We start from the raw sequence: 14,562 nt of genomic DNA, 5'->3' as shown, positions 1-14,562 counted from the left end.
AATGGGCAGCAGTTAGTAAACCGAGTTGATAGCAAAGAATAGCAATTATGAAACTGTGCACTTGCTATAGAAAGGTTTAAAATTGTGGTACATATATATAAACAAATATTCAAGATACCATAAAAATACTTCTGTCAGGAGCAAAATAGGTCAACTGCCTAGATTTCCGAGCAGGCAGAATAATAATACCGTAAGGAGGAAAAGCGAAAGTTTTCACGCTGTATTTGTAAGGAAGCAGGATGAGACGCGGATCTCTTCGTACGCCTGGGTTTCGTTCTGCTTTAACCTAGGCATTTCCAGGCACCCCTGCGGCTGGAGGGAAAAGCGGGAGCGCTCAGGGCCCACGCAGCGGGGGGAGAGCCGGGATCCCCCGGCCTCGCCGGACAAAACCTCCAGCACAAGGGGAGCGCCCACCCCTGGCGCCGCCGGCATCGGTCCTCCGAGCCGAGCGCGGCCGAGCTTGGGCCGGCCCGGCCGCCGGGGCGGTGGACGCGGAAGTGCCGGGGCTGGCGGCGCGGGGCTCGCCCGGGGCGGGCGCGGTGGCGGCGCGGCGCACGATGCTGGGGCTGGCGGCGGGGCTGCTGGCGGCGGCCGCCGTGGCGCTGCTGCTGGACTGGTACGGGCCGCCGGGGGCGCCGCCGGCCCCGGGGCAGCGCCGCCGCTGGGCCCCGCAGCCCGCGCCCGGGGCGGCCGCCGCCAGCCTGCTCTGGGTCGTGCAGGTGAGCGGGGCCGGGGGGAGCAGGGGCCGCCGAGCGCGGGCACGGCGGAGGCGCGCAGCCAAGCCCAGGTTACAGGCGTTTGGCCAGGCTGCCCCAAAGGTCGCGGGCACTGAACATATTGAAGAATATGTTCGGTGCCAGCAGCTCGATGTGCAGCTGCAGGGCTGGCTACAGGCTGAGCTCCGGGGGGCGAGAGCCCGAGGCGAAAGGCCGGGACCTGCCCGACCCTTTACGCGGCGGAGGGCGCCGGGCACGGGGACTTGTGGCCCGGCCAGGACTCTCAGAGACGGCAGGAGCCCATGACTCCCAGACTGTGACGGTATAAAAGCCTGGAGATTCCTTTCTTTGGGGCACCTTCTCAGAGGTACCCAAGTCAGACTGTTATTTTGTTAATTACTGCACCAAGATTAAATTATTTTAATGATCCCGAAGTCTGAGACCCTGCTATGAGAAACTTAGGGCACAGCTGGCAAGGAAACCTGGTCTGACTGTGAGTGTGGGGGGTGTAGCTGTGAAGGGGCCTCGGTCAAAGGTGGTGTGAGTGACTGCCGCTGTGGCTCCTCGATGGTTGCACAGAGAAGTTTCCTTATCACACAGATGTGTGTAGTGGAAGTTGGTAATTAAAAATCACCTAATTATTACACTACCCTATATATTGCATCAGTACCTGATGTGGTATTATCTGATATCCTGGGGAGGGAGAAATACAGGCTCTGCCTGTCCCTTTCCCTATCCCAAAACTCAGAAAAGTTGTGTGGCTAAGGAAATAGCTTTACTGATTTATAGCAGTAGAAGGTACTGTGCCAGTATTCAGAAGGTTAAATATACACTGCTTTTTTTCCAGGTTAAACATAAAATCCAGGTTGACCTGGCATTGTCCTGGAAGCAAATTGACACGTCTTAGGGTTTCTGTGACTTCTTCTGACTCTTCTCCCCAGGGTATTCCCAAAGCACCTGGTGTAGAACTAGCCACAAAGATGTTTACGTATTCGTAGTTCAGCTGTGGCTGAAATGTCCCAGGGATTGCTGTGCATTTCCTTCCAACAAATAGCTGCTTTTACTGTTTTGTTTTCATTCTCAATCTCAAGAACACTTTGCCTGACTTTATTAGCTGCAGGCAGTGCTCTTAGTGGACAAGCTGGCATATGTTTGGTCCTTTGGTTCTCTCTAATTGGTGGTGTAATTTTTTTTTCCAGTAATTTTTCCTTAAGTGACTTAAGGCTTATTTTTACTTCAGAGTACAATTATCAAGAGATATGCTTGAAATAATGTAAGGAAAGCCCCTGTCCTGAGCTGCTGTCTTGTGTGAAGAGTCAGAGCAGCATATAGCAGCTGCAGAGCTATACTGACAAGCAGCATGCACAGGCCCATGTTTCTCTTGCTGTGTTCTCTCTGGTTGTGTCACTTCAAGTGGAGTTCTCCCAAGGATAGGTCACAGCACAGCTAATTTGAGACTTGGCTTTACTTTCAAGTGGTTATGCTCTCTTTCAGACGTGCCCTTTAAACAGCTGCTTTATCATTGACCTAACTTGGAAACTAATCAAGCACCAAATCCAGCCTTGTGCTGATGATGTTATGGGAACCAGGCTTCAGGCTCCCTGGTGATTCCGTGGGTCTAGCCTAGGTCACTGAATAGAGCTCAAGATGGTCAGTTCTGCCCCCAGCAGTTCCTGCCTTGTTTTTCTTCCCAAACACATGACTGTCTCTTCTTAAAGGAACTAAATCACAGTCTTTCTACTTTAATCTTCTATTAATGGCTCATCCATCTTTATTGTAGCAGAATTTCCTTTCTTACCCACTGCCAAATAGACACTCTAGTTCAGTATTTGACAAGCACATAATTATTTCTCCCATTTTTCTCAGCTGAAAGCATTCTACTGTTGCTCTAACCTTATAATTCTCCTTTGTTAACACCCGCATTTCCTGAACCACATCTTTGCTACAGATAGGGAATGTTGACGGTGATTTCTCCTCATCCCTGAATCTCTTCCAACCCATTTTAATGCAAGTAACTGCCTATGAAGCAATGAGAGGCCAAGTATCCACATCAGTCAGAGCGGGGGAAGGAGCAGCAAATGGGCTTTCACCTACATTTTGGAAAGTAAATAAGAGCATTTCAAGCTTTTCAGCTTGCCCACTGTGTTTTTATCTTTTCTTTATCCACTGGGATATCATCTGAAATGAATTCAAAATAAAAAAAAAAAAAAGGAAGAAGCTTCACTTCTGAGATCTTCATATGTCATGGCTGTTAATGATGAAAGAAACTTAGTCCCAGCTCTCAGAAGTCCCAAGACACTGTAACTCTTAGGAATTACAAGTTGAACCCTTTTAAAAATCTTAAACTCATGGGGAAGAAAAGTGGCAAGGTCACTGTAGGAAATTAGGCTTCCGAACCACTCTCTGCTCTAAGACTGGAAATTTACATTTGCTGTAGCTACTGGTAAAGCATGGCTAAGGTTTTTTTTAAGACTGTTTTTTCTCAAGAATGAAAACTGTAGAAGTTTTGATTTTCTGTGTTTGATTGCTGAGATAAATTAATTGCAAATCCAGAGGCTGAAAAGAAGCAAAACAAGTTGTATTGTTGTCAATGATTAAATGAGGTTTGATGTACCGAGGTAGTTTTGCTGTGCTCTTTGCTTCACACTAGTTTGAATACATCAATGAAAGTGAAGACAAAGTTATATCTAAAAGTGTTTGCCTTTTTTAGCATGCAATTCTGATCTAGGCAAAAATTCCATGTCATTCCGAATGGGGAGTTTTTCTAAGCAGAATTTAAAAACTGTGTTCAGGTAATATTTTCTTCGTATAGAGATGACTGAATAAGTAGAAGTAAATAATTTTTCTCCAAGATATTTTATCTGGATTTTTCAAAAACTAAAAGCTTTATGAGAACAGGTTTATTAAACTGAATGTAAAAGTTAATGTTTTTCTTTCCAAGTGATACTGTCAGATGAGCATTTGCTTACTGCTTTTTGAGCATCAGATACCATTTGTTCAAACCAAGGAAGACAATTAATTAATTGACTGAAGTAGAATGGAAAGTGGAATTGAAGCAATACATAAGGGGTTTTCTTGTACCGAAAAGCCACAAATGTAAAAAAATAGAAAAATCTTACATTTCTTACTCTCCCCAAATGGCTCTTCTGATGTGAGGGCTTTCACTGGTTCAGAAATGAACAGCATCTTCTACAGTTACATACAAGTCATGTCATCATTTCTTAGGCAATATTTGCCTTCTTGAAGGCACGTGGAATGAGATCTAAACACACTTGTTTGATCCATTAAAATGCTTGGATAGAATGTTAAAAATCCTTTCACTCAGCTACTGGAAATGTCACACCAGGTACAAAATAAATTTTCAGTACATTTCAAGTTCTAGGTAGCTTTAACCTCTTGCTTTGCAGAACTGCTTTGTATTCTTACTTGCAGCAGGACCACTGTATTGCACAGAAACTGCCAGAATTTGAAAGGCAACAGGCCACTTGCAGCCATCACAATTTACTGTGGATACCTAAATATTTACTCATACTTTTGTATGCTCTTAGTTTTAAGGAAATTTTCTTGATGTAAATGTGATTTTAGAGGTTAGAGTTGCAATATCATTTGCTTGTACTGCTTTCCTTCTCCCCTAGTCATCCACTTTTGTTTCTCCCTGTATCCCTTACACTGACATGAATCACTGTGCCTGCTCTTATGTTGCATTCTAATGTATACTTGGCTTTGCAGAACAGCCTGGGTAGCAATAACCCTTTTACTTGGGGCAGTGTTTCAGTCTTCTCTTTTGCAGGTGTCAGATATTCATATCAGCAAATTTCGGGATCCCAAACGAGCTCCTGACTTTGAGAAATTTTGTTCAGAAACAATTGATGTAATTCAGCCAGCACTTGTTCTAGCAACAGGTAAGCAGTTGAAAGTGTAAATTTCCTGTTGAGTGGACTGTCAAAGGTGCAGCAAATAGGCAAAATTGTAGGATCTCAAGAGAGAACTTTAAACATATCTTAAGTAATAGAAATTGAATTGCAGCTGAAGGGAAACTGCTAGAAGCTGAAAAAAAAAACTTCTCAACAAGGGAATTATTATTATTTTATTGAGCATTCAGTTTCTTCAGTGAGTTTAGTGTGTTCTATACATAACAGACACAATCACACAAGATAGCTAATGTTTTCCCAGTAGGTGTTGCTGCATCATAGCCCTTGCTATCAGCTACCCTCCCTCTTGCTCTGGTCATGATTCTACATTCTTTATGTTTGAAATTACAGAAGTGAGCAATGTCTGTAGTTAGCCACTAAGATACAGTTCCCCCCTCAGAACAATCCCTGTTCATTTGTATGAAATTCACCTGTGAATTAATGTAGGATTTTATTGCTGGTTTCCATTTGAACATATCATACCAAGAGAGGTGAAATAAGCCTTGCCACTTCATATGACAGCTTGCCATTGAAATAGATGAAGTTTTGACAAGATAATTGAAAAAACTTTAAGCCGTTGCTGTGTGCAAGGTTTTAGAATCTTAATGCTAGACCTGGAGTTTTGCTTCTATAGAAAGTTATTATCTAATTAGTGAAAGTGCTGCAGTGATGTGGTCAGTAGATGTCTGCTGAGGTTGCTGCATCTGCATTTAGAAGGCATTTACGCTGATCATGTGGACCAGATACAGAAATAAGCAGATTGCACCCAGGCCTGCAGCCACTTAGACTTGGAGGCAGGGATGGCATGCTTGTCTAGTTACAGTATTTGTATAAGCTGTGTAGGCCTCTAGTTATATCTCACCTTTGTACACTCTCAGGTGATCTGACAGATGCTAAGACGAGAGATAAACTGGGATCTGAGCAGGTAGAAGATGAGTGGAAAACTTATCAGTCAATCCTGAAGAGATCAAGGGTCATGGAAAAAACCAAGTGGATAGACATTAAAGGGAATCATGGTAAGAAGGAAATGAAACATTTCTATCTTTCCTGTGATTGCAGATCACAGAATATAGAGGTAAAATGTTAGTACTCACTAGTGTGTTAGTATTCATGAATTAGGAGAAGGACTTACCATCCACGTCTACTGGGGACACACTTTGTTTACAAGCTCTTACTGGAGTGAGTTTTAGTACCAGAGAGGTAGGAGTCTTTTACCTGGCAAGTGGTAGAACTTCAGAGGTTAGTTTCCACGTCATTATTTTATATACCACATTATTTAATGGAGGGGCAAACTGTAATCTTACCATACTGAAGAAATGGTTTCAATTTACTTTTCATAGACTTCCCCCTCACAGGTTTAAGTTTAAAGGGTGTCACATGACCAGCAGCTAAAGGAAATTTGGTTTCTTTTGAATAGAAGGGAGTCATGGGAGTTTAGATCCATCAGCTGTTGCCACACTGTAAGCATTCAAACACAAGCTGACAGTTGTAGGCTGTATAAACAGGCTGTGCAGGAAGCTGCCCTGGGAGGGGGGAAAGTGCATGCTTTGTCATATAGACTCATTTTCCTGTTAGGCTTCTGTCACCAGCATTTATTAGGAGAAGTGGAGCTGTTGCAGTACAGACCTCCCCAAGCTGATGTCTGTTCTACACATGCTGTTCTCTAGATGAGGTGCTCCTTATTTTCCATGAAAGAATTAAGTCTTACTTACAGAGCATGCACCCAGTCCAGAAAAGCTCTTGAAAGGTTCTGTGGTCAAAATGAAGACAGGTTTAGTTTTTGGCTGCTAAATAACAATTTATATTCCCACAATGCCTTTATTTTTTAATTGAAACTTGAATGAGAAAACTATTGCCATTTAACTGCATTGAGTATATAATGTCTCCTCTGCACAGTTAGTCTGCTTGTCAATCATGCATTTTTTAAAAAGTAGCTCTTCAGCACCTGCTGAGACTGCTTTATCTCCACATTACCTAGTTAGATACAGGGGCCAATGATCAATTTGATCTGAAAATTTCCTTATTTCCTTTTTTACTCCCTTACAGATTCATTCAACATTCCACGCCTGGATAGTGTTCAGAATTATTACAGGTACTTTTATTTACCATACAGATGCAGCTATATCCAAGGTCAAATTCACTAAACAATACTCTGTTTTCAGTTATTACATATATGCTTTTTCACTGACTTTCTTCTAGCCCAGGATCATATCTACTATTCCCTCTGTCTTTTGCATTGTCAGTTAGTAGAGCACAATCGATTGAGAAAATAGAGAATTCTTTGTGCAGATTTCTTATCTCTTACCTCTCTTTGTTTTGTAATTGAGTGTGTTAAATCTGTCAATGTCTGCAAAATTTTCAGTCACACTCTAGGAGAAAGAAGATGGAAGAGTGAAATGGAGTTGTTTTTTCAATATATAAAAATATATTTTAAAATATTAAAACTACAAAAATTGTTTGCAGAAATAAAAATAGAAGCTAGGAAAAACAGTTATTCAGTACCACATTCTGGTGTTCATTATGTATTAAAATTAAAGAGGGCAATGGGTTGTATTGAAATACAATATTTTTACACAAAAACATAGGTTCCTATTATATGTTCTCAGCATTAGCAGAGGATTAATCAACTTATACATACTCAAAATGGGACTAAATAAAGAAATTTTATTGAAGTTGATGATGTTCATAAAGATACTGCTAACTTAAAAAATATTTTGAAAGGGGTTTTATAACATTAGAAGTATTGAAAACTTGGTTTTAATATATTGGCTTGTATTGTATTCAGGTCAACATTTCTGGCAATTTTATTGTTCTGATTAGTGGAGGAACAGGGACATGAACTGATTTCTGGATGGCTGTGCTCAAATTATACTCATCATCTGAACTCAGGAATGTTTTAGTTTCCACAAATCATGCAAGGAGTAAAACAAAACTAAAACAACTTTAAAAACCCCAAATGCACACAAAAGGCCCACTTCAAAACCCCAAAAGAAATAAATTTAAAAAAACCCCAACCTAAATTTAATTAATTTTAGTGATTCTCAGCTTAACTCACAATCATTTTAGTTACAGAATTGCAATTTAAGTGGTACTATTAGTTGAAATGTCATGTCTTTGCCAGTGGAAGATATGTACAATTCCCATCTAGCATAAAGTATCAAAAGCACTCCCAATTTGTTAGTTAGAAATAGTGAAATTTGTTGCTGTCAATGGAAAGAGAGAAAGCAATGCATGTTTGTCATGGGTACAAGCTTTCCTAACAGCAGTATTTCCATCTTGTTTTGTTAGGAAATACTCTGCCTGGCATAAAGATGGCTCTTTCCATTACATCCACACTACCTCTTTTGGGAACTATTCATTCATCTGCGCGGATGCCACACTCAGCCCAGGCCCTAAAAGACCCTATAATTTTTTTGGGATTTTAAACATGGTATTGTATAAGTCTTTGCATTCCATTTTGCTGGCTGTTTTATTTCTGTAGTGGTTTGTTTGGAGGTTTGGGTTTTTTTAAATATAGAAAAATTGTTTGAAAGATTTATGTTCCTCTATAAGTGTGTTTAGGTTTTTAAGTTATAATGCATATGAGACATTTATTTAGCAAAATGGATTTGTCACCTGCCTGTTTCAGAATCAAATGGCAGAGCTGTCTTTGATGGCAACAGAAAGTCTACACAGCAACCATACTATCTGGTTTGGCCACTACCCCACCTCCACAATCATCTCCCCATCCCCTGGAATACGAACACTAATGAGGTAAGATCTTCTTGCCCTCTATGTTTTCAGCATGAAGTACATTTCTTGTCTGTCTTCACATGCTCATCTCTCACTTTTCAGGTTTTCTGCAGTGATATTTCCTTCCTACTCAAATAATCACAATTCTTATTAGTTCTGCCACAGCCTATTTATGTGGACATCTCCATACAATGGGTGGGCTGATGCCAGTCTTGCACAGTCAGCACCGTGGTGGCACTCTGGAACTTGAACTGGGAGACTGGATGGATAATAGGAGGTAAGAAAAGCCCATATGAGCAAATTATTATATGAAACCTACCTGCTGTACTGTGATTCTCTTTTATGCTCTGTGGTGCACTTGAAAGAAGCATGAGATCAGCCTGACTGGTTATTATTATTATTAGTGCTTTTGAAAAAAAGGCCTTGTGTGTATGTTTGGGATTTTTCCCCATATCAACAGTGTGCTAATAAATTAAAATTTTTTTATTCATTCTTGATATTTAAAAACTAAAAAGGGGACATCTAAATGTGTATCCAGATAGTATGTATTTAGTATTAAATGTAGACAAATATATTGTAAAATTCAGCATCACTACTTCTCTCACTAATTCAGCATCTCTCTTCTCTACGTGCTCTGCAATAGCTGTTAGAATTCTTGACACAAAAATAGTCCTCCTGAGAAATGTTACCTTACTTGCATGTCCAGAAGTGTCTGATGCTATGTGGAGTGGATAGTTGTATATTAGCTTTTATTCTGCAGTAATCCAAAGAAAGATACAGGTATGGATACAGGGGAGGAGCACACTGGGGTTGTTGTCCTGAGCTAGAGTACCTACACAGACACTATGGAAATGTACATTATATTTGAGTTCTTTAATGTAATGTTCATCTGTCTGATTCATGTGCAAAATTCCATAGATTTTCACACTTGGAACTTTGAGTACTGCTTCCATGATTTATAATAAAATTAACCTCATCAGAGGTAAGCAACTGTACAGTTAATATAGCAGAGTTGGAGAATGTAAGATCAACTACAGAAGAGAATAAATAGAAAATAATGCCAGGTTCTTTAGGAACTTGAGGAGCTGGAAATCAGCTGTTCACAAAGCAGTTTGTATTAGCAAAATTTGTTTCCTTTCTTTATAGATACAGGATCCTTGCATTTGATCATGACCTCCTCAGCTTTGCAGATCTCAACTTTGAAGAGTGGCCTGTAGTTCTCATCACCAATCCCAAATCCTTCCTTTACAGCAGTGCTACTCATGAACCACTAGTCAAAATTCTTTATTCCACTCATATCAGGTACCCTGTAATGTCTTGATTTCACAATATTTAATTATATTTATATGTATATACACAAAACCTTTTTTTTTAATATATGTGTCTACTGTTCTCAGAATTAATTTTTCTCTGGAAGATCATTCCAGAGAGCTTGCTTTGTATCATATCTGTGATAAAAAGTTTGGGTAGTAGTAATTCATGGTTTTTTTAAATTATGCAGTTATTTCCCCTAAGGTCAAACGAACTTTATGTAACCAAAGTTGATCAATTAATATATAATTAAAATAGATTAATATGTAATCAATATGCATAGATTGTTATGTAATCTGTGTTATTTATCTCACATGTTCACATCAACTCTGCTAATTTCAGAATTTTGTCTATGTATTTTTCTAAATGTTTTCTCTGTTCACTTCAGACTTCTTAGCTTTGTCTTTTCAATTCTACATCCTTTATATACTAAAACATGAGAAGCATCTGCCAATTTTCATATTCATTTTAAATCTCTCAATCTTTTAATCTATTTATCTATTTAATTTTTACATTTATATTTCAGATTTTTAGGCCCTTTTCAACATTTTATATTTGCTGTAAGACTAATCTGCTTGAAATACTGCCTACACAGGGTTACAATAAAAAGAAGTTTGTCATACTTTTCAGTTAGGGAGCAGTATCCTACTAGATGTCCTAATTTCCAGTTTCCCATTCAGAACCTTATCTGAACAATCTTAAGATTATACTAAATATAGGAACTGATAGACTTATTCACCCTAACTGTATGAAACACCTTCATTTGACTAAAACATGCTCTGTAATGCCATTCATATTACCAGAAATGAAAGGAATTGCACTTAAAATATTTTTGAGTCTGAATTAGTATCACTGTTTCTGTGAATATAAGCACTACTGCCAGGTGGCAATACATTTGTTGGTATCTGAGATCTGGCATTCCATTCCATTTGTCCTAAATGCAGTAACAAACTCTGAGAGGTTATATTCTGACTAGCAAAAATAAAAGAAGGGGAAAAAAAGAAGGGAAAAAAACCCCACTCCCAACAACAAAGGACTTTAGAGAGAGAGCCTGGCAATTTTTTATGAAGACATCTGCAAGTCTTTGGTTATGTGTCTATGTGTGCTGGAGGATGCATCCCACTTCTGTTAGGAGATGTTTTGAAGCAAGAGTTCTAAAATTATTTCTGTCAAGGCCTTACAACTTCTGCCACCTTTTGATCTGTTCCACATCCAGTTTTCTATCCTGTTCTTTTGTGTAGTGCCATACAGAACAACTTTGTCTTTAACTGTAGGAAAAACCTACCATGTTACCATTAGCCTACAGATATTTCACTGTTGTAATTTCTAAACATTTTGATCTCTTTACTACAAGGCAGCTTAACCTTTAGGGACTTTCTTCTTAAGGAAGTAATTACATTCCTGCAAGTCCAGTAACAAATCTGTTTCTTTTGCTCTTTATTTACTCCTTAGAATTCTGGCATTCTCTCCTTCTGTCATTATCTCTGTCAAAGTCTACATAGATGGAGTTCACCTGGGGAATGCACATCAGGTGTCTGGCCCTCTCTATGTGCTGAAGTGGAGCCCACAAAACTACAGTGAAGGGTTCCATCACATAGATGTGACTGTCCAGGTAAGGTACCTGTTGGCATTCTTTGTATTGATTTTTTTTTTTCTCATCATGGCTTCTCTGTCACCCTCCTGCCTCACATAACTAGGAACAAAATACATGATAACAGACTTACTTTCATATTTGTCTGATTACAAAACCCAAAGGATTTAATAAAGGAATAAACATAGACTGCTAAGCACCAAAATATTCATAAAGCTGCTGGAATAAAGAAAGAAATATCATTTTTCATAAGAAGTAGAATAAGACATGACAGAAGTGCAAACTTGAAATTGGCCAGAGATGTAAAAAATTACAAGAAATTGTTCTAAAGGTGTATAAACAGTAAGCAGCAACAGAAGGAAAATACTGGCCAGGTGTTAAACAGCAGAAGTGAATTAGTCACCAACAGCTCTGACAAGGCAGAGGTTCTCAGCACTTTCTTCACCTCTGTCTTCACCAGCAGTGTTGGGCCTCAGGCTTTGGAAGCAAGGATCAAGGTTGATGCAAACACAGACCCACTGTCAATGAAAAAAGAGTTGGAGTGAGACCTGGCACAGGAGCTTGATCCTACAGGTCAATGGGCCCTGACAGTTTCCACTCCAGAGTGTTGAGAAACCTGGTTGACATCTTTGTGAGGCCACTCTCCATAGTCCTGGAGAAGTTGTGGAGATCAGGGGGCATCCCAGAAGACTGGCAGAAGGCTAATGACTCTCCTGTGTATAGGAAGGCATGAAGGGAGGACCCAGGAAATTATAGGCCCCTTAGTCTTATTTCAGTCTCTGGGATAATCAGGAAATAAATCCTTGTGGGGGGCTTTCTGAAGTCAGATGAAGCACATCACTGGGAAGACCCAATACAGATTAATCAAGGGCAAATTGTGGGCCAAGAAGAACATTATGAAGTTCATGAAGGAAAAGTGTAAGCACTTGAACCTGGGAAAACATAATCCAGGAGTGCAGCACAGGCTGTGATCTGCCTGGCTGGGGAGCAGCTCTGTGAAAAGGGACCTCAGTGTCCTGGTGGACCACAAGCTCAGTGTGAATGAACAGTGTGCTGGTGCAGCTGAGAAAATCTACTGCATGCTGGGGTGCATCCACAAGGGCATCAGCAGCCAAGACAAGTCACTATCCTGCTCTACTGAGTGCTTGCTAGGCCACATCTGGAACACTGTGCTCAAAGTGTTGAATAAATGACAAAAAAAATAAACAAATGTTTGTTTATGTATATGGGTTTATGACAATACACCAGAAATGAAGCACAACAAAATTTGAAAATATTTTAATATGGGCTATTACCTAGAATTGAACTTTGAGAAAACAATTGTGGAGAGGGGCAGTAAACAGTCACAGTATTCCCTAAGTTGCTGAATCTCTCACAGGCTCTACTTCAATGTAGCACTTTCAGATTATGATTTTATAATCACCAATTTACTTGAAACTGCAGAATTGACTGTAAGTAACCCTTTGTTGGTGGAATTTAATACAGCACTATGCAGAGAAGCATACATCAATTGTATCTTTCTAGAAAAGCTGCAATGATAATTATTAACTTTACTTGACAGTTTTTTGTACCACTGCTATGTAATTGCTCTCATTTTATGTCAATCTAGGATGCTTCAGGAAGAATTGGCACACGGGGCCATTTATTTGGTATGGAAGAAAACCTCTCTCTTAGATTTGACTTTTGGTCATCTGTTATTCTTCTCACTGACCACTATGTTCTAGTAAGTACTTTCAGCAAAACAGCTGTTCCTTCATGTTGGTTTCCCAGTCTGCAGTAGGGTTTTTCATAATTCCTGAAGAATTTGTAGACTTGAATGCAGTTACTTTTTCCAGAAATGATTCTTTTGGAATTCCAAAACATTTAAAGTTTCTCAAGTTGCACACTTCAACCACAAATGTGCAACGATGGTTTATACAAACAGTTGACATCCTGGATTTAGTCCCAGTTATCCATTTTTGGGCATAAGTGTACACACATTTGGTACAAGCAAGAAATTGAAAAAGAGCTACTGGAGATAGTAGAAAAAGGAAACATTAAATTGAAGAGAAATTCACTGTGAACTGTTGCGATATGTTTTCTGGAAAAAATGCTGCAAATATTCTCATTGTCAGCTGCTGACATTATAACTAGCTGAAGTGAGGTGGAGGGCAAAATCCCCATGGACTTTAGTGAGTGCCAGGTCATATCCAGATGTGTTACAGCCCAGTACAAGCAAAGAAGGATGTCATGTCTTAGTAGCCTAGGTGCACTTCTAGAACTGCATAAGAAAGTCCACGTGACGGTAGTTCTTATCATAATTGGTTCAAAATTATTCTTAGGTTTGTTAATCAGTCACACATTTTACACCATGTCTTGAACTGCATTTCTCTTCAGAACAGTGCTCAGACAATGTTTTGCCTTGGAAGTGTAACTACACTTTTTCAATGGATGTGTTTACAAACTCTATTCTTAAAGATTTGGGTCTATTGCTTTCAGATATTGAGCAGAATTCAAGTCAGTACAATACAAATCTGAGAAACTCTTCAGTTTCCTTTTTTACTCTTCAGTTCAGTGACACCATCAAGCTTTGAATATGTGTTTCAAAGAGGATCTTTGTACCATTCTCTCAGTCCATAAGGCATGCTCCAAGACTGCAATTATTCCAGGGCTGGCTTATAGTCAAAACTGTCTTTTCAGGCCCGAGTGCTCTTTGGACTGACTGTGCTGATTCAGATTACCTTACTTGTTGTTTTCCGACACCTCCAAAAGCCAGCACTCAAAGGTATCAACTAACATTTACCTGTGGTTTTTAGTAGTTCTGTTTTCCCCTAAACTTTTTACTGTTGACCTGTGTGCTAACAATATGTAAGTAACTGTGCTGTTAATCACCATATGCATTTTACATCTGCTACTGTGGGGTTTGACTGGTTTCTCAGAAGCTGTTGTTTCGCTTTTAAGGGAAGCTGGAAAACCTCCAATATATCAAATAAAGTAAACTAGAAACTTGAGCAGGTATCTTTGTTTAAACAAAAGTTGAGTTGATTGAAGTCCAAGGTTTCATTTTAATTTTCTCACTGAAGAATCCAATACATAGGGAATGTTTTGTTTTGTATTAGTTCCGTATGTGTGCTTGTTTCTTTACAGAATTCTCTCTTGCCTGAGTGGAGAAACAGATTTCCTTTTGTAAAGATAGTATTTGTTAACTTTTGCAAAGAACACTAACAGGATTGGGTCTTTCTCAAAATAAGATTAAGGCCATTTCTGTCATAACTTGATACTTTGTTTGTGATACATCTAGTAAATTAAAATTATTACTATT

General features: G+C 39.5%; 2 protein-coding genes across 9 annotated transcripts in view; one reads left to right on the top strand and one right to left on the bottom strand.

Moving 5' to 3' along the window:
• Positions 1-632: 632 nt before the first annotated feature.
• Positions 633-14,562, top strand: part of TMEM62 (transmembrane protein 62) — an 18,034-nt gene continuing 4,104 nt past the window's right edge. For 2 of the 3 annotated variants that reach the window (XM_058027219.1, XM_058027220.1), the window contains exons 1-10: positions 1,946-4,618; positions 5,506-5,643; positions 6,674-6,719; positions 7,916-8,057; positions 8,256-8,380; positions 8,514-8,636; positions 9,506-9,661; positions 11,123-11,282; positions 12,871-12,984; positions 13,941-14,025. In XM_058027219.1, the coding sequence (XP_057883202.1) occupies positions 4,426-4,618; positions 5,506-5,643; positions 6,674-6,719; positions 7,916-8,057; positions 8,256-8,380; positions 8,514-8,636; positions 9,506-9,661; positions 11,123-11,282; positions 12,871-12,984; positions 13,941-14,025 (1,282 nt within the window). In that variant the 5' untranslated portion in view covers positions 1,946-4,425. Of the gene's footprint in view, positions 720-1,945; positions 4,619-5,505; positions 5,644-6,673; positions 6,720-7,915; positions 8,058-8,255; positions 8,381-8,513; positions 8,637-9,505; positions 9,662-11,122; positions 11,283-12,870; positions 12,985-13,940; positions 14,026-14,562 lie in introns of those variants that run through there. The other variant, XM_058027218.1, reaches the window with a different exon arrangement.
• The window catches only part of PTGR2 (prostaglandin reductase 2), a 26,378-nt gene continuing 23,138 nt past the window's right edge, over positions 11,323-14,562 (bottom strand). For 5 of the 6 annotated variants that reach the window (XM_058027225.1, XM_058027226.1, XM_058027228.1 and 2 more), the window contains exon 11: positions 11,323-11,779. In XM_058027225.1, the coding sequence (XP_057883208.1) occupies positions 11,734-11,779 (46 nt within the window). In that variant the 3' untranslated portion in view covers positions 11,323-11,733. Of the gene's footprint in view, positions 11,780-14,032; positions 14,401-14,562 lie in introns of those variants that run through there. The other variant, XM_058027223.1, reaches the window with a different exon arrangement.

Source organism: Melospiza georgiana, chromosome 6 (genome assembly GCF_028018845.1).
Source record: "Melospiza georgiana isolate bMelGeo1 chromosome 6, bMelGeo1.pri, whole genome shotgun sequence".
Taxonomy (NCBI): domain Eukaryota; kingdom Metazoa; phylum Chordata; class Aves; order Passeriformes; family Passerellidae; genus Melospiza; species Melospiza georgiana.
This window is presented reverse-complemented; position numbering and strand designations above follow the sequence as displayed.